Below are 26,470 nucleotides of genomic sequence, written 5' to 3'. Positions count from 1 at the left end.
CCATGAATAGTGAGTATATCACCAGATGGGGATTTAATTTCGATAAGTTTCTTATCCCAGTCAATACGGACTTGGTTATGAAGTAACCAATCCATGCTTAGGGCTATATCGAATTCTGCAAGATATATAGATAAAAGATTAACAGAGATAGATTTGTTCTTGATAGATATAACGTATTTATTAAGAATTGTGGAAGCTATTTCCATTGGCCACTCGACCTTATAAATAGTATCTAAGGTTCTTAAGGGCATATTTAGAAATTTATTAAATTTATAGTCGACAAACCTTTTATTAGCTCCAAAATAAAATAAGACTAACAAATAAATCATTTACGAGAAACGTACTCGTAGTGATATTTGAATCTTTAACTGCTTCTCCTGCAGTTAACTGAAAGGCTCAGACATTGCCTTACTTTGCATCAGTTGCCTTGTTCTTCCCGCCAATTGCCCATTTGGGGCAGTGGGTCTTTAGATGCCCTTTCTCGCCTCATCCATAGCAGGTTGCGTTCTTCAAATATTTTCATTCATGGGATTTGTGGCCTGTCTGCCTACAGATACCATAACCTTTGGATTGCTCATGAAGACATCTTCCAAAATGTCGCTTCCCGCAGGTTTTACATTCAGGTTTTGCCTCATCTGGCTTAGACTAGTGATAACTCGAATCACTCTTACCCTTTTTGAAATCCCTACTAGGGGTGTCATCACGCTTTCGCTTATGATCACTATCGGCCTTAGCCCTTCTTACTCTTATCTCATCTTCAGTGAGAGACAAGGCTAGATCCACATCGGATCTAAAAGTTATAGGTTTGGAGGATTTAACCATCCCCTTAATTTCTAGAGCGAGTCCTCTAATAAATCGAGCAACACACTTAGACTTAGGGGTAATTAGATAAGGAACGAGTCTTGGTAAAGAGTTGTATTCAGATACATAATCTCGGCAGTCGAAGCTTTTCATATTTAGTTTCAGAAAGTCTGATTCAACTTTCTCCACCTCGTGAGGTGGGCAGTAGGTCTCGTGGATCAGTTCCACGAATTTAGACCAACTCTGGTTGTACTGTGCAACCTTTCCAGTGGATTGGATCAGTGCCTTCCACCAAGTTAGAGCATCCTACTTGAAGGATTGATACACATATTTAATAGTGTCCTTAGTGGCACAACCGCTTATATCAATAACGATTTCCATTTCATCAAGCCCCTTTAGAGCATCAATGGCTCCATTCTCACCCGTAAAGTCATGGGGTTTACATGAAATGAAGTACTTATAGGTGCACCCCTTCTCAGAGTCACGAGGCTCAGTTCTAATGATACTAATACTTTGCTCACTCTTAGTTGAGGAGAAATGAGACTTTTCAGTCTTATAAGTAGTAGAATAGGGTTTAGAAACAGATTTCTATTTTTGTGCAGATGGCTCTAGCCCTTTAAGTGTAGCTATAGCTTCAGCCATGGCTTTACCGACTTCATCGGCAATCAGGGATCGAAGATTATTTTCTTCGTTCGTACGGTTTTGGCGCTCTAAGTTGTCACCACCGTTTTTCTTAGTCGCATCACCAATATTCAGGCTTGCCATTAGTTTAACTGAGATACATGGACATCAGTAAGATTTTGAGAATTAATACTAAATCAATTTAATTGCATTAGATCTTGCAGATCTATACATCTCAGATTTACTAGCCTCATTTACCGCAACTAGTAATGGGCTTTCATTTATAATTAGCTATATAGTTCTAGAGATTTTTAGTCCCTCTCCTTCCGCACAGTTGGGATTATTTGGAGACTAGGGACACGTTTCAGGCAAAGTAATTAATATAGATACGTATTTAATATAGGAAACGTATTTGGAATAAGTATTGTTGTGACAACTCGAGTTTCCAAGATTCCAATTCCGCATTTATGGCACGTTCATTGTTTGTTTAGCTATTTATTTGCACAACTAGTTGCTATGAAACTGTATACGTTTTAATACAATAAAGTGTATTGTGATTGTGCGTGGTTATGTGTTACATGTGAAAGAATTGTCAAATGTATGAACTTGGTGGTGAAACTGTGAAATTGTTTGAGATGGTGTACTATTGTAAAATATAACTCTTAGGGGTGCTTAATGCTAATAGTGAAACTTAAATTATACTTAACCCTAATCCCTTTTCACTAATCATTACACAAAACAAAGCACATACTTTCATTCTCTGATTTCCTGGCAATCATCATCATCTTCATCCTAGGCACAAGCTATTCATCACTCTTGATTTCCATACTCTAACTAGAATCAATTCAAGGTAATCGCTTATTGATTGTTTGATTGTATCAATTCTTGATTCTTGTAATACTTGTAAACCCTAGCTTTCATATGATGGTTCTGTGCTTTGATTGATTCTGATTATTGTGATAATGATGTGATTAGTCATATAATCAATTGCCTGATGATTTAGATGCATGATATGCAGAAATATTGATTGTTTTTTTTTACCAGTGCAATGCAATGTATGAATTAGGGTTTTGATCGTGGTTGTGAAACGTAACTGTTCTGTTCTTTTGATTCTGTGCAATGATTGGAAATCACGCATAATTGTTAGTCAGAGTTTTAATGAATATATTCGTCAGAGTTTTGTAACCCTAAATAATCGTCTGAGTTTTAATGGATATCTGAATTTTAAGCCAAGGAAACACTTGCCTGAGTTTTATAATAACATGCTAGGTCCGAATTTTAGGCATTGGAACCCTAGTCCGACTTATATACATATCACACTTGGTCTGAGTTTCTATTACACCCTACTAGTCCGAATTTTAGAAGAGTAAGGAGGGGTGTCCGAGTTTTGCAAGGGGCAAGTGGTCCGAGTTTCATTAGGGGGTGTGTATCCGAGTTTTAAAGCCTAAAGCATTGTCCGACTTTTGTTTGGTGTCACCCTTAGTCCGACCTTTAAACCCTAGAAAGGGTGGTCCGACTTTGTGGCCCTGATTCCATCTGTCCGACGATTAACCCCCACACCCCCTTGTCCGATCCTTAAAACAATTGAAGGGGTCCGAGCTTTGTGAGCCCAACCCATTGTCCGACTTTGTGTGATGATTAATTTGAAGCAATGAATTGTACGTCTAATAATGTTGAATCTGTTTAGATGTGTGTGACAACAGTAACATTGTTTAGTGCATTAACTGAGTAAGTTTGTTAACTCTGTTAACCTTACAACTATGTTAAATTGGTGTAACTCCGTTAAGCATGAAACTCTAATGGGTTGTGGACGTTGTTAACTTACTAACTCTGTTAGTTTATCATTTCCGTTACGTATGTTAACCCTGCCATATATGTTATGAATAACCATGATAGTGCAAACTGTAAATGACACTTACATGAAACATGAATTGCACGCCTTTGTTTATCTGCTTACGTGATACGTGATAATTGCTCAAGTACATGTTATTACATAGATTGCATGCGTATCATTACGAACATGAACTGATTTATTACACGTGCATGCAATAGGACTTGACTGATTACTTGTGAACACATAAAATAGCATACTGAGCAAACCAAGGTGAGTTCACACAGCCAAGGCATGGGTTCCCAGGGTGGGAATGGGTTGGATTATTTATTTGTGATTACCTAGCACATGGAACTTAGTTATATGGTCCTCGGGTGAGGAAGGGTTATTGATAAGATACAACTAGACTAATGGTACTAAATTGAACTGATCTTCGCACACACGCCAGGGTTGGCCGCGATATTATGACTAATCTTCGCACACATGCCTAGGAAGGCCGCGAACTATACTCTAAACTTCGCATACATGCCAGGGTGGCCGCGATACAAACATACCTAGTCTAGAATACTTGAGAACTTTCCCTAACCTTCGCATACATGCCTAGAGGGCTGCGATACGAACTAATACGATACATGGCTTAATGAACGAACACAAGGCTTACTATACTATTACAATTACTGAACTATAAACTGTGAACTCGCTCAACTAGTTGTTGATCCTCTGTTACATGCCTTGCAGGTCGTTAGATACATGGAGCTTGCACAGGGAGGAGCAGGTCGTTGTGGAGCATGGATCATGGATGTTTTGTTAAAACATTTAAACATTTGAACTATGATATACATTAGGTTTTCATACTTATGCTTCCGCTACACTTGATACTATAATTATGTTTTGAACACCTATCGTATTGAATGATCGGTTTGCATTTATTTTACTTGATATTAATTACATGTTCAATATGATTGGTGGCTTGTTCCTGGTCTGTCACGCTCCCAAGCGGTGATATTCCGCAGGTGGATTTTGGGGGTGTGACAGATTGGTATCAGAGCCATTGGTTATAGAGAACTTGGTTTTAATATGGGAAAACGTTTTTATTAAAACCAGACTATAACCAGAACAGTGCTCTCAACGATCCACAACGACGCTTCGCTCCACGTGCAAGACTCAACCTCCTAGGTAATAAGGTTTATGTTTATTGCCTACATGCTAGAATTGTATAGAATTTGCTCGTAGTATGCTTAGATTACACTGCTCACTACTTGTTATTGCTTGAGAACACTTAAGTGCTTACACTCTTCTGTCATCGCACTATTCGCGAACTATTCTCACTTACACTACTTTTACTATGAAGAACAATGGCTGGACGCATTAACATGACTCAAGCCCAGTTGACGGCTCTTATCAATGAACAAGTTGCTGCGGCACTTGCAGCTCCAAACGCAGGAGGTATACCCTGCAGTCGTAACTCATCCTAGGATCTTTAGATCCTACATTAACACTTGTGTTTAACTTTGTCCTATTCGTACACAATAGGTCAACATGCTCAGCAGCCCGTCTGCACTTTCAAGAACTTCATGGACTGTCGTCCAAGCACATTCAGTGGCACCGAGGGGGCAGTAGGACTCCTCCACTGGTTTGAGAAGCTAGAGTCAGTATTTGAAATGTGTGAATGCCCTGAGGCTTGCAGGGTCAAGTACGCCACTGGTACTTTGGAAGGAATCGCGTTAACTTGGTGGAACGCGCAAGTACAGATCCTAGGGTTGGCAGCTGCTAACGCCACCCCTTGGAATGATTTCAAGGAACTGATTAAACGTGAATACTGCACATGGGAAGATATTCACAAGTTGGAAGATGAGTTCTACCATCTGAAAATGACTGGGTCAGAAATCGAAGCTTATACTAAACGGTCGAACGAGCTGGCCGTGCTGTGTCCAACTATGGTAGACCCTCCAATCAAGCGCATTGAGTTGTATCTCAAGGGGTTAGCACCAGAAATTCAGAGCCATGTGACATCGGCTAATTTTGATAATATCCAGGCTATTCAGCGCCTTGCTCATCGTATTACGGATCAGACAGTGGAACAGAACAAGCTGCCAAAACGCATCAGTGCTACCACTACTGCTGTTACTACTTCTGCTACTCCCAGTGACAACAAAAGAAAATGGGATGGGGATTCCAGCAGGGGATCAGCTTCAGTTCAGTCACAGGTTCAGCAGCGAAAGACTGACAGTTATCAGAGTCCCAGTCAGCACTCTTCAGGCAATCAGGGGCAGGGTGGATATCGGGGAATTCACCCACTATGTAATAAGTGCAACAGACACCACAGTGGACGGTGTCGTAAGGAGTGTTGTCAGAGATGTCTCAAGCTAGGGCATGAAGCTAAAGACTGCAGGAGTTCGCGACCTGCAAATCAGAATCAGCAACACCCACCACCAGCTCCACAGAACCAGCATCAGCAGCAGCAACAGCGGGGCAACAGGGGATGTTTTCAGTGTGGGGCTGAAGGTCACTTCAAGCGTGATTGCCCCCAGTTAAACCAGAACCAGAATCGCAACAACAACAATAACAACAATCAGGGAAATGGCAACAACAACAACAACGGTGGGAACAACAACGGTAATGAAGCTAGGGGTCGTGCTTTTGTGCTGGGTCGAGGTGACGCAATGAATGATCCCAATGTGGTTATGGGTAAGTTTCTTCTCGACGACTTTTATGTTACTGTATTGTTTGATTCGGGTGCGGATACAAGCTATGTGTCTTTGAAAGTTAGCCAAATGTTAAAACGTGCACCAACTCCCCAAAACACCAAACATGTCGTAGAGTTAGCTAATGGTAAAAATATAGAGGCCACACAAATAGTTCAGGGTTGTAATCTTATCCTCGCTGGTCAAGCTTTCTCTATCGACCTTATTCCTATAGTTCTGGGTAGTTTCGACATCGTCGTTGGTATGGATTGGTTATCCAAGAAGCAAGCAGAGATCCTATGCAAAGAGAAGATCATTCGTATTCCCCGTTCTGGTCAAGAACCTCTCGAAGTGCAAGGCGACAAGAGTGGTGCTGTGGTTGGCATCATCTCTTTCTTGAAGGCTCAGAAATGTTTACGAAAAGGTCACACTGCCATTTTGGCACTAGTTACTGATGCATCGACGAAAGAGAAAAGAATGGAGGATATCCCAGTGGTACGTGATTTTCCTCAAGTGTTTCCTGAAGATTTACCTGGTCTACCGCCTCATCGTCAGGTCGAGTTTCAAGTCGAGCTAGCTCCAGGAGCAGCACCTATAGCTCGTGCACCGTATCGTTTAGCTCCAACTGAACTAGAAGAACTGTCTAAGCAACTACAAGAGCTCTTGGATAAGGGCTTCATTCGTCCAAGCTCTTCGCCTTGGGGAGCTCCAGTATTATTCGTGAAAACTTTCAGAATGTGCATAGACTATCGTGAACTGAACAAGGTCACAGTGAAGAACCGTTACCCTCTTCCACGCATTGACGATTTATTCGATCAGTTGCAAGGGTCGAGTTACTACTCCAAGATTGATCTAAGGTCCGGTTATCATCAGCTGAGAGTCCGCGAGGAGGACGTCTCCAAGACAGCATTCAGAACTCGCTACGGTCACTACGAGTTTCTAGTCATGCCTTTCGGGCTTACGAACGCGCCTGCAGTTTTCATGGATCTTATGAACAGGGTGTGCAAACCCTATCTTGACAAGTTCGTCATTGTCTTCATCGATGACATCCTGATCTACTCCAAGAGTCAGGAGGAACACGAGCAGCACTTACGTCTTATCTTGGAACTTCTTCAAAAGGAGCAACTGTACGCAAAGTTTTCAAAATGTGACTTCTGGCTTCGTGAAGTCCACTTTCTAGGCCATGTGGTGAACAGGGATGGGATTCATGTTGATCCATCCAAGGTAGATTCGATCAGGAACTGGCCTGCACTGCGTACACCAACGGAAATACGCCAATTCTTGGGTTTGGCGGGGTACTGCAGACGATTCATCAAATATTTCTCGAAGATCGCACAGCCGCTTACACTACTGACACAGAAGGGTGTCACCTATCGTTGGGGAGATTCCCAGGAAACCGCTTTTCAGTACTTAAAGGATAGACTATGCAGCGCACCTATTCTTTCATTTCTAGAGGGCACGGATGATTTTGTGGTCTATTGTGACGCATCGATACAGAGGCTTGGTTGTGTATTGATGCAGCGTGATAAAGTTATTGCCTACGCTTCTCGTCAACTCAAAGTTCATGAACGGAACTACACGACGCACGATTTAGAGCTGGGAGCTGTTGTTTTTTCACTTAAGATATGGCGACACTACCTGTACGGTACCAAGTGCACTATTTACACCGATCACAGGAGTCTCGAGCATATCTTCAAGCAGAAGGAATTTAACATGCGTCAACGACGATGGGTCGAGTTACTTAATGATTACGAATGCGCCATCAAGTACCATCCAGGCAAAGCCAATGTTGTTGCTGACGCTCTCAGTCGGAAAGACACTATACCTAGGCGTGTACGAGCCTTACAGCTCACTATTCAGTCTAGTCTTCCTGCACAAATACGAGATGCTCAGGTGGAAGCATTGAAACCAGAAAACTTAAAGGCTGAAGCCTTACGCGGCTCAAGGCAACGATTAGAACGGAAGGAAGACGGCGCCTACTATGTATCGGGGCGTATTTGGGTCCCACTCTATGGCGGTCTACGCAAACTTGTGATGGACGAAGCGCACAAGTCTCGCTACTTGGTACATCCAGGGTCGGATAAAATGTATCACGACATCAGAACTACGTATTGGTGGCCAAACATGAAAGCTCTCATCGCAACTTACGTCAGTAAATGTTTGACCTGTGCAAGGGTCAAGGTTGAATATCAGAAACCAGCGGGCCTACTCCAACAACCAAAGATACCACAATGGAAATGGGAGGAAATTTCCATGGATTTTGTTACAGGCCTACCTAGATCCCAGCGTGGGAACGATACTATTTGGGTGATCGTTGATCGACTCACAAAGTCTGCTCACTTCTTGGCTATCAAAGAAACCGACAAGTTCTCTACCTTAGCAGACGTCTACTTGAAAGAAGTGGTCTCGAGGCACGGGGTGCCCACATCTATCATTTCGGATCGCGATGCACCATTCACATCAGAAGTATGGCAAGCAATGCACAAAGCTTTTGGCTCTCGATTAGACATGAGCACAGCTTATCACCCTCAGACGGATGGGCAGTCTGAGCGCACTATTCAAACTTTAGAAGACATGCTTCGGGCGTGTGTTACCGATTTCGGCAACAGCTGGGAAAAGCATCTCCCTTTGGTGGAGTTCTCATACAATAACAGTTATCACACCAGCATACAAGCCGCTCCATTTGAGGCATTGTACGGGCGTAAATGCCGGTCACCTCTCTGTTGGGCAGAGGTGGGGGATAGTCAAATCACTGGTCCAGAACTTATAGTGGACACCACGGAAAAGATTGCACAAATACGACAACGCATGGCGGCAGCACGCGACCGTTAGAAAAGCTACGCGGATAAGCGTAGGAAGCCATTGGAATTTCAGGTCGAGGACCGGGTCTTACTTAAAGTCTCACCCTGGAAGGGTGTGGTTCGTTTTGGTAAACGGGGCAAACTAAATCCACGGTACGTTGGACCGTTCGAAATCACTGAAAGAATAGGCAAAGTAGCCTACAGACTAAACCTACCAGCTGAACTCGGTGCAGTTCACAATGTATTCCACGTGTCGAATCTGAAGAAGTGCCTGTCAGATGAGACCCTCATAGTTCCTTTTATGGAACTCACTATCGACGAGCGGTTGCAGTTCGTCGAGGAACCAGTTGAAATCACGGACCGGGATGTCAAGGTCCTCAAGAACACTAGAATACCTCTTGTACGAGTTCGTTGGAACTCCCGTCGTGGCCCAGAGTATACCTGGGAACGAGAAGATCAAATGAAACTCAAGTATCCCCAGTTATTCGGAACCAATGCAACCACTACTGAGGTTGAAGCTACTACTGCAGAATTTCGGGACGAAATTCCAAATCAACGGGGGGATGATGTGACACCCCAGGAAAATCAGTAAACGATACTACTCACCTAGCTTCCTCAGTAACCGCATGCTAAATTTTGGGACGAAATTTCTTTCAAGTTGGGGATAATGTGACAACTCGAGTTTCCAAGATTCAAATTCCGCATTTATGGCACGTTCATTGTTTGTTTAGCTATTTATTTGCACAACTAGTTGCTATGAAACTGTATACGTTTTAATACAATAAAGTGTATTGTGATTGTGCGTGGTTATGTGTTACATGTGAAAGAATTGTCAAATGTATGAACTTGGTGGTGAAACTGTGGAATTGTTTGAGATGGTGTACTATTGTAAAATATAACTCTTAGGGGTGCTTAGTGCTAATAGTGAAACTTAAATTATACTTAACCCTGATCCCTTTTCACTAATCATTACACAAAACAAAGCACGTACTTTCATTCTCTGATTTCCTGGCAATCATCATCATCTTCATCCTAGGCACAAGCTATTCATCATTCTTGATTTCCATACTCTAACTAGAATCAATTCAAGGTAATCGTTTATTGATTGTTTGATTGTATCAATTCTTGATTCTTGTAATACTTGTAAACCCTAGCTTTCATATGATGGTTCTGTGCTTTGATTGATTCTGATTATTGTGATAATGATGTGATTAGTCATATAATCAATTGCCTGATGATTTAGATGCATGATATGCAGAAATATTGATTGTTGTTTTGATCAGTGCAATGCAATGTATGAATTAGGGTTTTGATCGTGGTTGTGAAACGTAACTGTTCTGTTCTTTTGATTCTATGCAATGATTGGAAATCACGCATAATTGTTAGTCAGAGTTTTAATGAATATATTCGTCAGAGTTTTGTAACCCTAAATAATCGTCTGAGTTTAATGGATATCCGAATTTTAAGCCAAGGAAACACTTGTCTGAGTTTTATAATAACATGCTAGGTCCGAATTTTAGGCATTGGAACCCTAGTCCGACTTATATACATATCACACTTGGTCCGAGTTTCTATTAAACCCTACTAGTCCGAATTTTAAAAGAGTAAGGAGGGGTGTCCGAGTTTTGCAAGGGGCAAATGGTCCGAGTTTCATTAGGGGGTGTGTATCCGAGTTTTAAAGCCTAAAGCATTGTCCGACTTTTGTTTGTGTCACCCTTAGTCCGACCTTTAAACCCTAGAAAGGGTGGTCCGACTTTGTGGCCCTGATTCCATCTGTCCGACTTTTAACCCCCACACCCCCCTTGTCCGATCCTTAAAACAATTGAAGGGGTCCGAGCTTTGTGAGCCCAACCCATTGTCCGACTTTGTGTGATGATTAATTTGAAGCAATGAATTGTACGTCTAATAATGTTGAATCTGTTTAGATGTGTGTGACAACAGTAACATTGTTTAGTGCATTAACTGAGTAAGTTTGTTAACTCTGTTAACCTTACAACTGTGTAAAATTGGTGTAACTCCGTTAAGCATGAAACTCTAATGGGTTGTGGACGTTGTTAACTTACTAACTCTGTTAGTTTATCATTTCCGTTACGTATGTTAACCCTGCCATATATGTTATGAATAACCATGATAGTGCAAACTGTAAATGACACTTACATGAAACATGAATTGCACGACTTTGTTTATCTGCTTACGTGATACGTGATAATTGCTCAAGTACATGTTATTACATAGATTGCATGCGTATCATTACGAACATGAACTGATTTATTACACGTGCATGCAATAGGACTTGACTGATTACTTGTGAACACATAAAATAGCATACCGAGCAAACCAAGGTGAGTTCACACAGCCAAGGCATGGGTTCCCAGGGTGGGAATGGGTTTGATTATTTATTTGTGATTACCTAGCACATGGAACTTAGTTATATGGTCCTCGGGTGAGGAAGGGTTATTGATAAGATACAACTAGACTAATGGTACTAAATTGAACTGATCTTCGCACACACGCCAGGGTTGGCCGCGATATTATGACTAATCTTCGCACACATGCCTAGGAAGGCCACGAACTATACTCTAAACTTCGCATACATGCCAGGGTGGCCGCGATACAAACATACCTAGTCTAGAATACTTGAGAACTTTCCCTAACCTTCGCATACATGCCTAGAGGGCTGCGATACGAACTAATACGATACATGGCTTAATGAACGAACACAAGGCTTACTATACTATTACAATTACTGAACTATAAACTGTGAACTCGCTCAACTAGTTGTTGATCCTCTGTTACATGCCTTGCAGGTCGTTAGATACATGGAGCTTGCACAGGGAGGAGCAGGTCGTTGTGGAGCATGGATCGTGGATGTTTTGTTAAAACATTTAAACATTTGAACTATGATATACATTGGGTTTTCATACTTATGCTTCCGCTACACTTGATACTATAATTATGTTTTGAACACCTATCGTATTGAATGATCGGTTTGCATTTATTTTACTTGATATTAATTACATGTTCAATATGATTGGTAGCTTGTTCCTGGTCAGTCACGCTCCCAAGCAGTGATATTCCGCAGGTGGATTTTGGGGGTGTGACAATTGTCACATCGTTGGACGAAGATTTTCTCCTTTCCACATAGTCGGGAATTAGTTGGAGATACGTTTCAGTCAACGTATTTAATATAGGTTCCTCTCCTTCCACACAGTCGGGATTATTTGGAGATTTGGAACGAATATCGTCACATAGTTGGACGAAAATTGTTGTATGTCTCACAATCAGATGGGTTTACTAATCCAGACTATCCAGATCAAGTGTATAGATTGGATAAGGTGCTGTATGGATTACATCAAGCCCCTAGGGCATGGTACGAGACACTGTCGACTCATCTTTTGGTAAATGGCTTTGAAAGGGGTCAGATCGATAGTACACTTTTCATTAAGAGGAAGAAGGACGATTTTCTGTTGGTACAGGTGTACGTGGATGATATCATTTTTGGTTCATCTGATGAGAGCATGTGTCATGAATTTGAGGTGGTGATGAAGAGTAAGTTTGAGATGAGTGCAATGGATGAGTTATCATTCTTCTTGGGGTTGCAAGTTGAACAGAAGAAGGATGGGATCTTTATTCATCAAATGAAGTATGTTTATGACATTTTGACTCGTTTCAAGATAAAGGATTGCACAACTTTCAATACACCCATTTGTAAAAATCACAATATTGGTCTAGATGCTGAGAGTGTGGAGGATGTCGATCCAACTCTATATAGGGCCATGAGTGCATCGTTGATGTATCTTACTACTTCGAGACCAGACATTACGTTCACCGTATGTATGTGTGCTACATATCAAGCAAATCCGAAGGAGTCGCATATGAAGGCGGTGAAGCGAATTCTAAGTTACTTGAAGGGAAAACCTAAGTTTGGGTTATGGAACCCTGCTGATAGTGACTTGGAGTTTATTGCATACAGTGATTCAGAATTCGAAGGATGTAGATCAACCAGAAAATCTACCACAGGTGGTTGTCAATTCTTAGGGGGAAGACTTGTGTCATGGCAGTGTAAGAAACAAGCCTGCGTGTCTACGTCTTCGTGTGAAGCTGAATACATTGCTGCAGGTAGTTGTTGCTCTCAAGTTCTGTGGATACAACAACAGATGCACGATTACGGATTGAATTTCACTCGCACCCCTATTATGATAAACAATAATGCCACAATTTCCATAACAAATAATCCCATAAAACACAGTCGCACAAAACATATTGACATTCATCATCATTTTATACAGGGTTGTACTGAAAAGAAAATGATTGAACTATATAGAGTTGACACATTAGATAACCTGGCAGATCTTTATACAAAAGCTTTTGATAGGGCTCGATTTGAACATCTAGTCGAACTCAACGGGATGAGGAATCCTGAATAACCAGTTTTTCATAAGAATTTTGTAAATAGTTTATCGCATTCTTAAAAAATAAAAAATTAAAAATAGAAAACAATAAAATTTTAAAAATATATAGAAAAATCAAAAATGGGTTATCACTATGTGAAAAAGAAGAAATGATATTAAATCAGCAAGTTAGACTGTCACATTGAAATTGAACTTAATATTGCATAAGTGTGATAGTAGCTTCATCATATAATGTAACAGTAGGCAAGAAACATGAAATAATCAACTTACCATGGTGATATAAACATAACAAACTGTGTATGAGTGGGTAACATATCAGTGGCGTACGGTTTAATAACCTGAAATCTTGCGTTGATAGATTGCCAAATTCTAAGGGTTTAGGTCTTTATACTGTTATTTCATCCAAGGATATCAGGGTTGTCCTTCTACTGCATCTAGATATATGCTGACCTAGGCACAACCAAGATATCTTAAAAGATCTAAAAATGCCAAAAACCAAGAAATTGAAGAAGCTCTCCTAGAGAGTCATTCAAATGTGCAAAATGCATAAATCGTACCAAGTTTTGGTATTTTCCTTACCCTCGTTGGATATTGGTCTCTTTGTTGTACGGAAGTAATAACCTGATCACCAATTATCTAACGTTGTAAAACAAAACGGATGAATTCGGTATACTCACCTAATACGGGCAAGTTTGTGCATACCTTGATCGCGTGGGTATGTCCTGAAGTGGGACACACTAATGCATCAGTATAATATTACCTTAACGTATCACTAGGTAAAGGTACTTGAAATTTTCATGTGTTTTGTTTAAGTGGATAAACAATACTGGTAATCGTCTTGAACTGCTTTTCACGAAAATTAAAAGAAAGAATTAACTACATGTGTGAAACAGTTTGATTTTGCTGATATGATCTTCTTAATTAACCAGTGATTCTCACAAAAATAGAGTTTTTATTATCATTGTTATTTATTTACTTTCAGAAAAATACAAAAATCCAAAAAGATTTTCTACTTCTTTAAAATTCTTAGCGTACGGAAAATGGTTGTACGTGGAGGAAATGTTACCGAAAGGGGGATCTGGTGTTAGAATTTGAGTTCTAAATTTTTACCCATTTCCGATTCTAGTGTGTTGGAAAAAGTTTTTAGAGTTTGGTGTTGAGTTGAAAAATTGCTTAATCTGCAATACAGTTTTCACATCTCTCGATTAATAATAATTTGTTAACTTGTGTTGAAAAATTCTTATGGTTTCTCGAGATGTTTGTCTTGTATACAAATAGTTGCACTTTGCTCCTGTGAAGCAAAGTGAAGTAAAGTGAAAAGTTGCTTTGAAGTTTAGTGAAGAGGAGACTGATTGGATGCATGGTACAAACCTCTTTTCTACATTACTGACAAAGTTTGAAAAGTTTGAAGATTCCTATGCAAATGCTGAAGAACGCTAACATTTTTGAAGATATGGTGATTGGATGCAGCAGCTTAGGGGGGGGGGGTTGTTTCTGACAGAAACTATTGAAACTGAAGCTATCCAAAGACCAAAGACGATCAAAAGATTACATGAAGAATGCAAGATGACTGAAGACAAAGTTGTTTTATGAAGCTATTGTCAAGGGGGAGTCTGTTGGTGCATATTTGTGACAGCAACTTTTAGATTTGGTCTTGGGATATCTTGTAATTAGTGAAACGATAAATGGTTAGCGGGTTTAGCTTTGTATTAGTTAACTAATAGTGATTGGGCCAAACCAAACCCATATTGGGGGTATGGGGGGCGAACTGGGCCTTGCCCAATTCGAAGCCCATGTAGCGGAAACCCTAGCCCATGTTGCAAACTTGTGTTATATAAACAAGGCTTTGCAATAGGATTAGGGTTAAGCACTTGAAATCAGATTATAGAGAGTTTATAGAGAGAGAGAGAGAGATAATTCGTACAATGAATGGTGGACGAATTGTTAGAGTGCTTGGATCTTAGGTTGATTGTTTTGCATAATCAATAAAGACTAGTTCGTTTGATTTGAGTTTTTCTGTTTCTACACCTTTTTGTGACAATCTGATCTAGATGATTCCGCACTCTAGATGATAGACAATAATGCCACAATTTCCATAACAAATAATCCCATAAAACACAGTCGCACAAAACATATTGACATTCATCATCATTTTATACAGGGTTGTGCTGAAAAGAAAATGATTGAACTATATAGAGTTGACACATTAGATAACCTGGCAGATCTTTACACAAAAGCTTTTGATAGGGCTCGATTTGAACATCTAGTCGAACTCAACGGGATGAGGAATCCTGAATAACCAGTTTTTCATAAGAATTTTGTAAATAGTTTATTGCATTCTTAAAAATAAAAAATTAAAAACAGAAAACAATAAAAATTTTAAAAATATATAGAAAAATCAAAAATGAGTTATCACTATGTGAAAAAGAAGAAATGATATTAAATCAGCAAGTTAGACTGTCACATTGAAATTGAACTTAATATTGCATAAGTGTGATAGTAGCTTCATCATATAATGTAACAGTAGGCAAGAAACATGAAATAATCAACTTACCATGGTGATATAAACATAACAAACTGTGTATGAGTGGGTAACATATCAGTGGCGTACGGTTTAATAACCTGAAATCTTGCGTTGATAGATTGCCAAATTCTAAGGGTTTAGGTCTTTATACTGTTATTTCATCCAAGGATATCAGGGTTGTCCTTCTACTGCATCCAGATATATGCTGACCTAGGCACAACCAAGATATCTTAAAAGATCTAAAAGTGCCAAAAACCAAGAAATTGAAGAAGCTCTCCTAGAGAGTCATTCAAATGTGCAAAATGCATAAATCGTACCAAGTTTTGGTATTTTCCTTACCCTCGTTGGATATTGGTCTCTTTGTTGTACGGAAGTAATAACCTGATCACCAATTATCTAACGTTGTAAAACAAAACGGATGAATTCGGTATACTCACCTAATACGGGCAAGTTTGTGCATACCTTGATCGCGTGGGTATGTCCTGAAGTGGGACACACTAATGCATCAGTATAATATTACCTTAACGTATCACTAGGTAAAGGTACTTGAAATGTTCATGTGTTTTGTTTAAGTGGATAAACAATACTAGTAATCGTCTTGAACTGCTTTTCACGAAAATTAAAAGAAAGAATTAACTGCATGTGTGAAACAGTTTGATTTTGTTGATATGATCTTCTTAATTAACCAGTGATTCTCACAAAAATAGAGTTTTTATTTTCATTGTTATTTATTTGCTTTCAGAAAAATACAAAAATCCAAAAAGATTTTCTGTTTCTTTAAAATTCTTAGCGTACGGAAAATGGTTGTACGTGGAGGAAATGTTACCGAAAGAGGGATCTGGTGTTAGAATTTGAGTTCTAAATTTTTACCCATTTCCGATTCTAGTGTGTTGGAAAAAATTTTTAGAGTTTGGTGTTGAGTTGAAAAATTGCTTAATCTGCAATACAGTTTTCACATCTCTCGATTAATAATAATTTGTTAACTTGTGTTGAAAAATTCTTATGGTTTCTCGAGATGTTTGTCTTGTATACAAATAGTTGCAATTTGCTCCTGTGAAGCAAAGTGAAGTAAAGTGATAAGTTGCTTTGAAGTTTAGTGAAGAGGAGACTGATTGGATGCATGGTACAAACCTCTTTTCTACATTACTGACAAAGTTTGAAAAGTTTGAAGATTCCTATGCAAATGCTGAAGAACGCTAACATTTTTGAAGATATGGTGATTGGATGCAGCAGCTTAGGGGGGGGTTGTTTCTAACAGAAACTATTGAAACTGAAGCTATCCAAAGACCAAAGACGATCAAAAGATTACATGAAGAATGCAAGATGACTGAAGAGAAAGTTGTTTTATGAAGCTATTGTCAAGGGGGAGTCTGTTGGTGCATATTTGTGACAGCAACTTTTAGATTTGGTCTTGGGATATCTTGTAATTAGTGAAATGATAAATGGTTAGCGGGTTTAGCTTTGTATTAGTTAACTAATAGTGATTGGGCCAAACCAAACCCATATTGGGGGTATGGGGGGCGAACTGGGCCTTGCCCAATTCGAAGCCCATGTAGCGGAAACCCTAGCCCATGTTGCAAACTTGTGTTATATAAACAAGGCTTTGCAATAGGATTAGGGTTAAGCACTTGAAATCAGATTACAGAGAGTTTAGAGAGAGAGAGAGAGATAATTCGTACAATGAATGGTGGACGAATTTGTTAGAGTGCTTGGATCTTAGGTTGATTGTTTTGCATAATCAATAAAGACTAGTTCGTTTGATTTGAGTTTTTCTGTTTCTACACCTTTTTGTGACAATCTGATCTAGAGGATTCCGCACTCTAGATGATAGACAATAATGCCACAATTTCCACAACAAATAATCCCATAAAACACAGTCGCACAAAACATATTGACATTCATCATCATTTTATACAGGGTTGTGCTGAAAAGAAAATGATTGAACTATATAGAGTTGACACATTAGATAACCTGGCAGATCTTTACACAAAAGCTTTTGATAGGGCTCGATTTGAACATCTAGTTGAACTCAACGGGAAGAGGAATCCTGAATAACCAGTTTTTCATAAGAATTTTGTAAATAGTTTATTGCATTCTTAAAAATAAAAAATTAAAAATAGAAAACAATAAAAATTTTAAAAATATATAGAAAAATCAAAAATGAGTTATCACTATGTGAAAAAGAAGAAATGATATTAAATCAGCAAGTTAGACTGTCACATTGAAATTGAACTTAATATTGCATAAGTGTGATAGTAGCTTCATCATATAATGTAACAGTAGGCAAGAAACATGAAATAATCAACTTACCATGGTGATATAAACATAACAAACTGTGTATGAGTGGGTAACATATCAGTGGCGTACGGTTTAATAACCTGAAATCTTGCGTTGATAGATTGCCAAATTCTAAGGGTTTAGGTCTTTATACTGTTATTTCATCCAAGGATATCAGGGTTGTCCTTCTACTGCATCCAGATATATGCTGACCTAGGCACAACCAAGATATCTTAAAAGATCTAAAAGTGCCAAAAACCAAGAAATTGAAGAAGCTCTCCTAGAGAGTCATTCAAATGTGCAAAATGCATAAATCGTACCAAGTTTTGGTATTTCCTTACCCTCGTTGGATATTGGTCTCTTTGTTGTACGGAAGTAATAACCTGATCACCAATTATCTAACGTTGTAAAACAAAACGGATGAATTCGGTATACTCACCTAATACGGGCAAGTTTGTGCATACCTTGATCGCGTGGGTATGTCCTGAAGTGGGACACACTAATGCATCAGTATAATATTACCTTAACGTATCACTAGGTAAAGGTACTTGAAATGTTCATGTGTTTTGTTTAAGTGGATAAACAATACTAGTAATCGTCTTGAACTGCTTTTCACGAAAATTAAAAGAAAGAATTAACTGCATGTGTAAAACAGTTTGATTTTGTTGATATGATCTTCTTAATTAACCAGTGATTCTCACAAAAATAGAGTTTTTATTTTCATTGTTATTTATTTGCTTTCAGAAAAATACAAAAATCCAAAAAGATTTTCTGTTTCTTTAAAATTCTTAGCGTACGGAAAATGGTTGTACGTGGAGGAAATGTTACCGAAAGAGGGATCTGGTGTTAGAATTTGAGTTCTAAATTTTTACCCATTTCCGATTCTAGTGTGTTGGAAAAAGTTTTTAGAGTTTGGTGTTGAGTTGAAAAATTGCTTAATCTGCAATACAGTTTTCACATCTCTCGATTAATAATAATTTGTTAACTTGTGTTGAAAAATTCTTATGGTTTCTCGAGATGTTTGTCTTGTATACAAATAGTTGCAATTTGCTCCTGTGAAGCAAAGTGAAGTAAAGTGATAAGTTGCTTTGAAGTTTAGTGAAGAAGAGACTGATTGGATGCATGGTACAAACCTCTTTTCTACATTACTGACAAAGTTTGAAAAGTTTGAAGATTCCTATGCAAATGCTGAAGAACGCTAACATTTTTGAAGATATGGTGATTGGATGCAGCAGCTTAGGGGGGGGGGTTGTTTCTGACAGAAACTCTTGAAACTGAAGCTATCCAAAGACCAAAGACGATCAAAAGATTACATGAAGAATGCAAGATGACTGAAGACAAAGTTGTTTTATGAAGCTATTGTCAAGGGGGAGTCTGTTGGTGCATCTTTGTGACAGCAACTTTTAGATTTGGTCTTGGGATATCTTGTAATTAGTGAAACGATAAATGGTTAGCGGGTTTAGCTTTGTATTAGTTAACTAATAGTGATTGGGCCAAACCAAACCCATATTGGGGGTATGGGGGGCGAATTGGGCCTTGCCCAATTCGAAGCCCATGTAGCGGAAACCCTAGCCCATGTTGCAAACTTGTGTTATATAAACAAGGCTTTGCAATAGGATTAGGGTTAAGCACTTGAAATCAGATTACAGAGAGTTTAGAGAGGGAGAGAGAGAGAGAGATAATTCGTACAATGAATGGTGGACGAATTGTTAGAGTGCTGGGATCTTAGGTTGATTGTTTTGCATAATCAATAAAGACTAGTTCGTTTGATTTGAGTTTTTCTATTTCTACACCTTTTTGTGACAATCTGATCTAGAGGATTCCGCACTCTAGATGAGATAGACAATTCTTTTAAGATCCATAGGACTAAAGGGACCTACATTTAAATAGCTTGTACATTTAATAATCTAGGAGGGAAAACGTGTACATTTAATATAAACATGTACATTTATATTTAAAAACAACGTGCTTTTACTGCAAAACCTTTCAAAAATAAGTTTTCATGGGAAACCTAATAAAATTAAATATCAAGAAACACAAATGACAAAATTTAAACCTTAAAAGAAACAGGTTATCATAATTACGATTAACCTCTTCATTTACGATAACACCCATTTTAAACACTATAACAGGATCATGATTAGTTTGATTGAAAACATCAGCAATTCACTTTTAAAAAACTGTTAGTAAAAAAACAAACCAAAACCAGCAACACCAACAATACTCTAGATGGCAAACAAATGCTTCTACCACTGGTCAGACACTAGCGCTGTTAAAACACAATTCTCTAGATGGTCGCTCGAAGAAAAAAGAGCAGATGAAGAACTAAATAGAAAAGTCGGCATCATCAGTGAAAACAATTACAAGCAAACCTAGAGCAGCATCGGATTGCTTGATGAAGTCCTCCACTCTCCTCCATCAGATTTCAAGAAGAACACAGAAGAGTTTATCACACAACTGCTGAAACAGGATCAGAAAATCTGTGACATGCTAGCCAATCTGCAAAACAAAAGAATGAATGAAATCGCGTGGAAGAAGGTGAGAGTCGTCAAAATCCTAGGAAGTGTTAATTTTAACGTCTAGTATTTTATGCATATTTGAGTGTTTAATATTTCTTTATATTTAATTTAATAAAATCAATATCCATATTAACATATTCTTAAATTTTAGTGTTAATAAAAATTATCAACACTTGTTTCTTCATAATCAACTTAAATAAGTATAACTATAGTAAAAAAATAAGCTACAAACCTAACATGCAACTCTCACATCAAAGAAGCTAGCACAAGGTTAACCGCAGACGGTTGGTCAGGGTTATCTTTGACGATCCCGGCTATTAGAGTTACAGAGTTCCAATAGAGAATACAGACTGAAATATAAAGGGAGAGTTAGAGTATATCAGAGCACCCTACAAAATCACAAAACAGCTATCTATATCAACATTCAACAAACAGTACCTCATGCTCTCAAGAGCAACCTTCTGTAACCCTTGGTGCGAATTATGATGATAATCAGCAATGGAATCAGTCGATTTTAGGGTTTAATCGGTGTCTGGTGTGAATTGTGATGATATTTGGAGATGATTTAGGGTTTAATCGACGTATGAGGGGAACAATGAGTTAGGAGCTCTAGATTTGAGAGAGAAGGAGATAGATTGAAAGTATGGTTTGAATTTTGAATCTCGAGCCAGAATTTTGAATGTGGCAGAGGTTTTAATTGAGCCCATTCTCTAATTTGTATTTTAAATGTATTTTAAATTAAGATTTATGATGCAATATGACATCAGATAGGCATTTTTGGAGAACCTATCTGATTGCCACGTCAGCATTGTGATGTCAGCGCATTTTCTTCTTTTAAAGAAAGTATAGATAGGGTAGGGATCCTAATAGAAGTCAACTCTATTTGAGAAACTTGAGAAGCATTCTAGACCACACATTTGCTTAAGCTTTTCATAATATATACATATGTATAGTTTAAAATTGACTATATGCATATATGTATATTGTCAAATCTTAAATTATATACATATGTATATAGTCAATTTTAAATTATACATATGTGTATAGGATTAGGTTCAAACGTGAACAAAATCTTAAGAGTGAATTGCGTGAACTGACCTGGGCCCTTGATTTTTATGATCTTGAGATTAAAGTGAGTGGTATGATGGTAATTATTTGGTTACTTTTTTCATTTAATTAAATACAAAAAGGGTATATGTGTAATTTCAATCTTAAATTGATTGCATAAATCTCTCACAAATCAAGTAATCAATTATCCTCTTAAATTGATTGCATAAATCTCTCACAAATCAAATCAAGGATTAGGAAAGATGTAACTTAATTCAATTATTAAAATAATTATTTGTTTAAATGCGATGTACACATGTGTATTATGATTTTGCCCTCTTTTTAATGCGATGTACACATGTACATCGTCTGTTTTTGTGATATCTCGGAATTTTTTTGTATTGAATGTTGATGTATACCTGTGAATTACTGTACACATATGTACGATGCTGAGTACACATGTGTACTGTTCTATTTATATCCAAGTACACATGTGTATACCATTGAAATATGAAGGTTACATGGATCTTAATAATCAAAATTTGAATTCTGGTGATGAAATCTGAAATAAAAATTAAAATTGAAATCTAGTGATTTGTTGTTTGTTTTGATAATTATCTTATTAATAAATAAACATAACGTGGATAATGAATTTAAATTAGGAAAGATGTAACTTAATTCAATTATTAAAATAATGATTTAAATCTAATTTTTTTATATAATTACAATCCTACCCTTAACAACTAAAATGGAAATTAAGGGTCCATATCTGTTCACGCAGTTCACTCTTAGGAGGTTGTTCACGCTGGAACCCTATCCTATGTGTATATTATGAAAACCTTAGGGAAAATGTGTGGTACAGAATGCTTCATAAGTTTCTCAATTAGACTAGTGTTTCTCACACAGTCCTAACATATATACACATATATATATACACATATATATATATACATATATATACATCTATATATATATATATATATATATATATGGGGCCGCTAAAATGAAAACTACCTCCAGTTGTAAAAACCACGAGAACCACTTTCTGGCCATTAGATCTTCAAAATGAATGGATTAGATTAAAAGTAGTTAAAAGTAATATTAAATTCTTTTTTTCTTATTATGTCTTTAATATTTTTAATCTAAAAGGGTATTTAAGTAATTTTGTTTTTTTTTTGTCTTAATAATTTTATTATTTTTTATTACATTTTGTCCTATTGCATTAATTATGTCTTTAATATTTAAGTAATTAATTGTTTTTTTCTAAAATCAGCTTATTTTTATTAAACAACATTTTTGAAATCGGATTTTTTTATAAAAAGATTTTACGCGCGTTTTTTAGGACCCGTGTTTTACGCGCGTTTTTTACGACCCATTTTACACTCTGTTTTTTCACGCCGTTTTTTGCGACCGGGTTTTTAAGTGCCATTTTTTATGCCCGTTTTACGAACCATTTTTGTCGCGCCGTTTTTTATGTCACGTTTTTACGTGCGTTTTACCGTCCCGTTTTTACGCGCCGTTTTTTTACGCCCCGTTTTTTTCACGCCATTTTTGCGATCGGGTTTTTACGTTTTACATTTTACGTTTTTACGTTGTACGTTAAACTTTTTAAACTTTTTACGTTTTACGTTTTACATTTTACGTTTTTACATTGTACGTTAAATTTTTTAAACTTTTTACGTTTTACGTTTTACAATAAACTTTTTACGTTTTACGCTTTACGTTAAACTTTTTACGTTTTACGTTAAAGTTTTTACGTTTTACTTTTTACGTTAAAATTTTTACATTTTACGTAAAACTTTTTACGTTTTACGTTTTACGTAAACCTTCTTTTGTTTTACGTAAAACTTTTTACGTTTTGCGTAAAACTTTTTACATTTTACTTTAAAACGAACACACCCATAAATCGCAAACTCGGTAGGTGTCTCAGATAGATTGTTATCATCATCGACTGGGTGGAAAAAATTTAAAAAACCAACAACATCAAAACAAATGTGTATCTCGAAAAAAAAAACGGGGTTTGGCTCAGATTTTCCGATAATCAGAGGCTGCAAAGTGGGGTTGCACGTTCAAAAACCTATCCTCCACCATCCTTGCCGTGCCATCGTCATCAAAATATGCGTTTTTTTTTTTTTGCATCATCACTGCCAAGAGCGATCGTCAATATCAATTGTCGGCAAAAAACGTTTCAGTCGGCACAACGGGGCACCACCGGGCACTATCAGCACCGCTGTACAGACCCATCAAGCATCTCTAATAAAAACATCCAACACCCATTTTATATAGAAATACACAAATCAAAGAAAAACCCAACAAACATAATCAAACAAACAAGTTGTACAGGTAATCAATCCAACGGAAACAACACAAGTAGTTCGACCAGTAGCCACCACCCAAACAACACAAGAAGTTCGACCAGTAGCAACCACCCCTAAAAAAACACCCTCTTCCTTCACCCCCCAAAACCGGCACCACCTCTAGACACCACCCAACCACCGGCACCACCGACATCGATCGCACCGACACCACCGACATCAACGGCATCGACGGCACCACTGGGTTTAGAGACAAAAGGGTGTGGTGTTTGGGGGGAGCCGACAACCGAGGGGGCCTAATTTACAATTCAGAGACAGAAGATCAAAACCCAAAAAACAGAGACACAAGATCCAAAAAAACATACCGTAAAACCCGTTTTTTCAGATCGACAAAAGTCTCCGACAAATGAAGTGAGAAAAGATCTGTAAGTATCTCCGGCCGTCACCGGTTTCGACACCCCCTCACCCACCCCTTCATCCATCTTTCACCGCCGCCAACGCCTTCGACACACCGCCGTCCCTAACCCACCACATCAAACAAAGAGGGGGTATTCGGGTGGTGGTGGTGGTGGTCATATGGTGGTGAACACCTGGTTTCTGTGGTGGTCAGATGGTGGTGAACAACTGGTCTTGTTGCCGGAGAAGGATGGGGCACAAGGGGACAGGGGTACGGCTACAGATTAGGTGGGAGGGGGCATTGGGAGAAGATGAAATATGGTGGTGGGTTATGGTTTAGGCTGAAGGACTTTGGGTTTTTGAAGGTCTGTATTTTTTAAGAGAGGAGAGAGAAATGACTGTAATTGATTTGAAGTGATAGTGAGAGAGTGTGAAGACTTAAAATAGACATAGATTAGACATTTAGAGTAAATGACTAAATTACCCCTTTTTCTGATTGGTTGAGAGTGGTTCTCGCGGTTCTTACAAATGGAGATGATTTCTATTTTAGCGGCTCCATATATATATATATATATATATATATATATGGGTTCCTCTACAAATAACAGTTTTCCTACAAAGTGTAGTGTAAGAAGTCAATGTATGCATTGTGTTTAAAATTTTAGGCATTGATGTTTTAGATTTTTTTGGCATCATATAATATACAAAAAACACCAAGTACAACAATTTTAAACACAGAAATGTATTCTAGACATTATATCTAGGGAAATTGGATTTTAATAATCTCACTTAGAGGTGGTTGGCCACTTGCAGTCTCACCTTTAAATATTACTGCTGGCAGACTCACATTTTAAGTATTTTTCTCTCACTGCACCTCTGTTAAAAAAAATTAATGGAGTTAATTTTTTTTCTGAATTACTAACTAATGTTTTAGGACTTTTGATCAGAATGAGGATGCGAGTCGAGTCGATAAGACACTTTTCATTTTCAATTTTATTTTTTAATCTTGAGTAAACTACCATTTTGGTCCTTGTGGTTTGGTCAATTTTGCCACTTTAGTCCAAAACTCAAACTTTTTGCATCTGGGTCCCTGTGGTTTCAGTTTTATTGCCATTTTGGTCCAAAAATGAAATCAGGTCATATTTGTCTTATAAAATCCAGTTATTTTGTCATTTTCTGCAGGAGCAAAATGATCATTTCTTTTTATAAATAAATACCATATTTTATAAGACAAATATGACCTGATTTGCCCCTGAGGAAAATGACAAAATTGCAGAATTTTATAAGACAAGTATGACCTGATTTCATTTTTGGACCGAAATGGCAATAAAACTGAAATCACAAGGACCAAAATGGCAGTTTACTCTTAAATCTTTATTATAAACTTATCGGAGTTAAGTTTTTTTTTTTTTTTTTTTTTTCTGAATTACTAACCAATGTTTTAAGATTTTGGATCAGAACGAGGATATGAGTCGAATCGATAAGACACTTTTCATTTCCGATTTTATTTCTTAATCTTTTATTATATATTACTAATCACATCATACGTATTGTACGTAGAAATTGAAATGTCAAAGACAACCTTTTTATACGGACATAGAAATTTGCATGTAAAAGATTTAAAATTGAAAATGTTTTGCTCATGAGTGGCTTAATTCCTAGATCTACTCTCAAGTGAAAAGGACAAGAAAGTATTCAACGTTGTTAGTGACGAATGTGACAAACCTATTATAATATTCAAACATTAACATAAGATTGTTTATAACGAGAAGCTTAAATTAATTAGTTATACAATATGAAATCGTTGACTATAATTAATATTCGATTAGTAAGAAAAATATGTAATTACAAACCTCAATCTATGATTGTTTTTACTCAACTACCCATTTTTTTTATATTTTTATGATTGTTTTGAGATGTATAACATCCATACACACTATTAAAAAATATTTATAATTGTTTTGAGTTGTATAACATCCATACACACCTACTAAATATATCAAAAAGAACTTTAAAAACATCTCCAACGCATAAAGGGTAGAATGTGGCGAAGCCGGACAACACCATTGGTGGGCTCCTCTGGTTTTTGAGGAGCATATGATTCCCAAATTCCGGACTTAAGCAGGTGGAGGATGCGGATCCCTCTATAACAATGGTTTGAAAGCGAACGTTGCATTGGACAGAAAATAGTGAGTTTCAAATATAGAGGATATATGATGCGATAGCTAACGTGGCACGTTTG

The 26,470-nt window shown here is 37.7% G+C and overlaps 1 protein-coding gene across 1 annotated transcript; it reads left to right on the top strand.

Annotated features, from left to right (window-relative positions):
• Positions 1-12,256: 12,256 nt before the first annotated feature.
• On the top strand, positions 12,257-14,245 carry LOC110895393 (uncharacterized mitochondrial protein AtMg00810-like). The gene is made up of 2 exons (XM_022142707.1): positions 12,257-12,857; positions 14,133-14,245. Exons 1-2 carry the CDS (start codon positions 12,257-12,259, stop codon positions 14,243-14,245), a joined length of 714 nt encoding a protein of 237 aa, XP_021998399.1.
• The last annotated feature ends 12,225 nt before the right edge of the window (positions 14,246-26,470 follow it).

Source organism: Helianthus annuus, chromosome 2 (genome assembly GCF_002127325.2).
Source record: "Helianthus annuus cultivar XRQ/B chromosome 2, HanXRQr2.0-SUNRISE, whole genome shotgun sequence".
Classification (NCBI taxonomy): Eukaryota; Viridiplantae; Streptophyta; class Magnoliopsida; order Asterales; family Asteraceae; genus Helianthus; species Helianthus annuus.
This window is presented reverse-complemented; position numbering and strand designations above follow the sequence as displayed.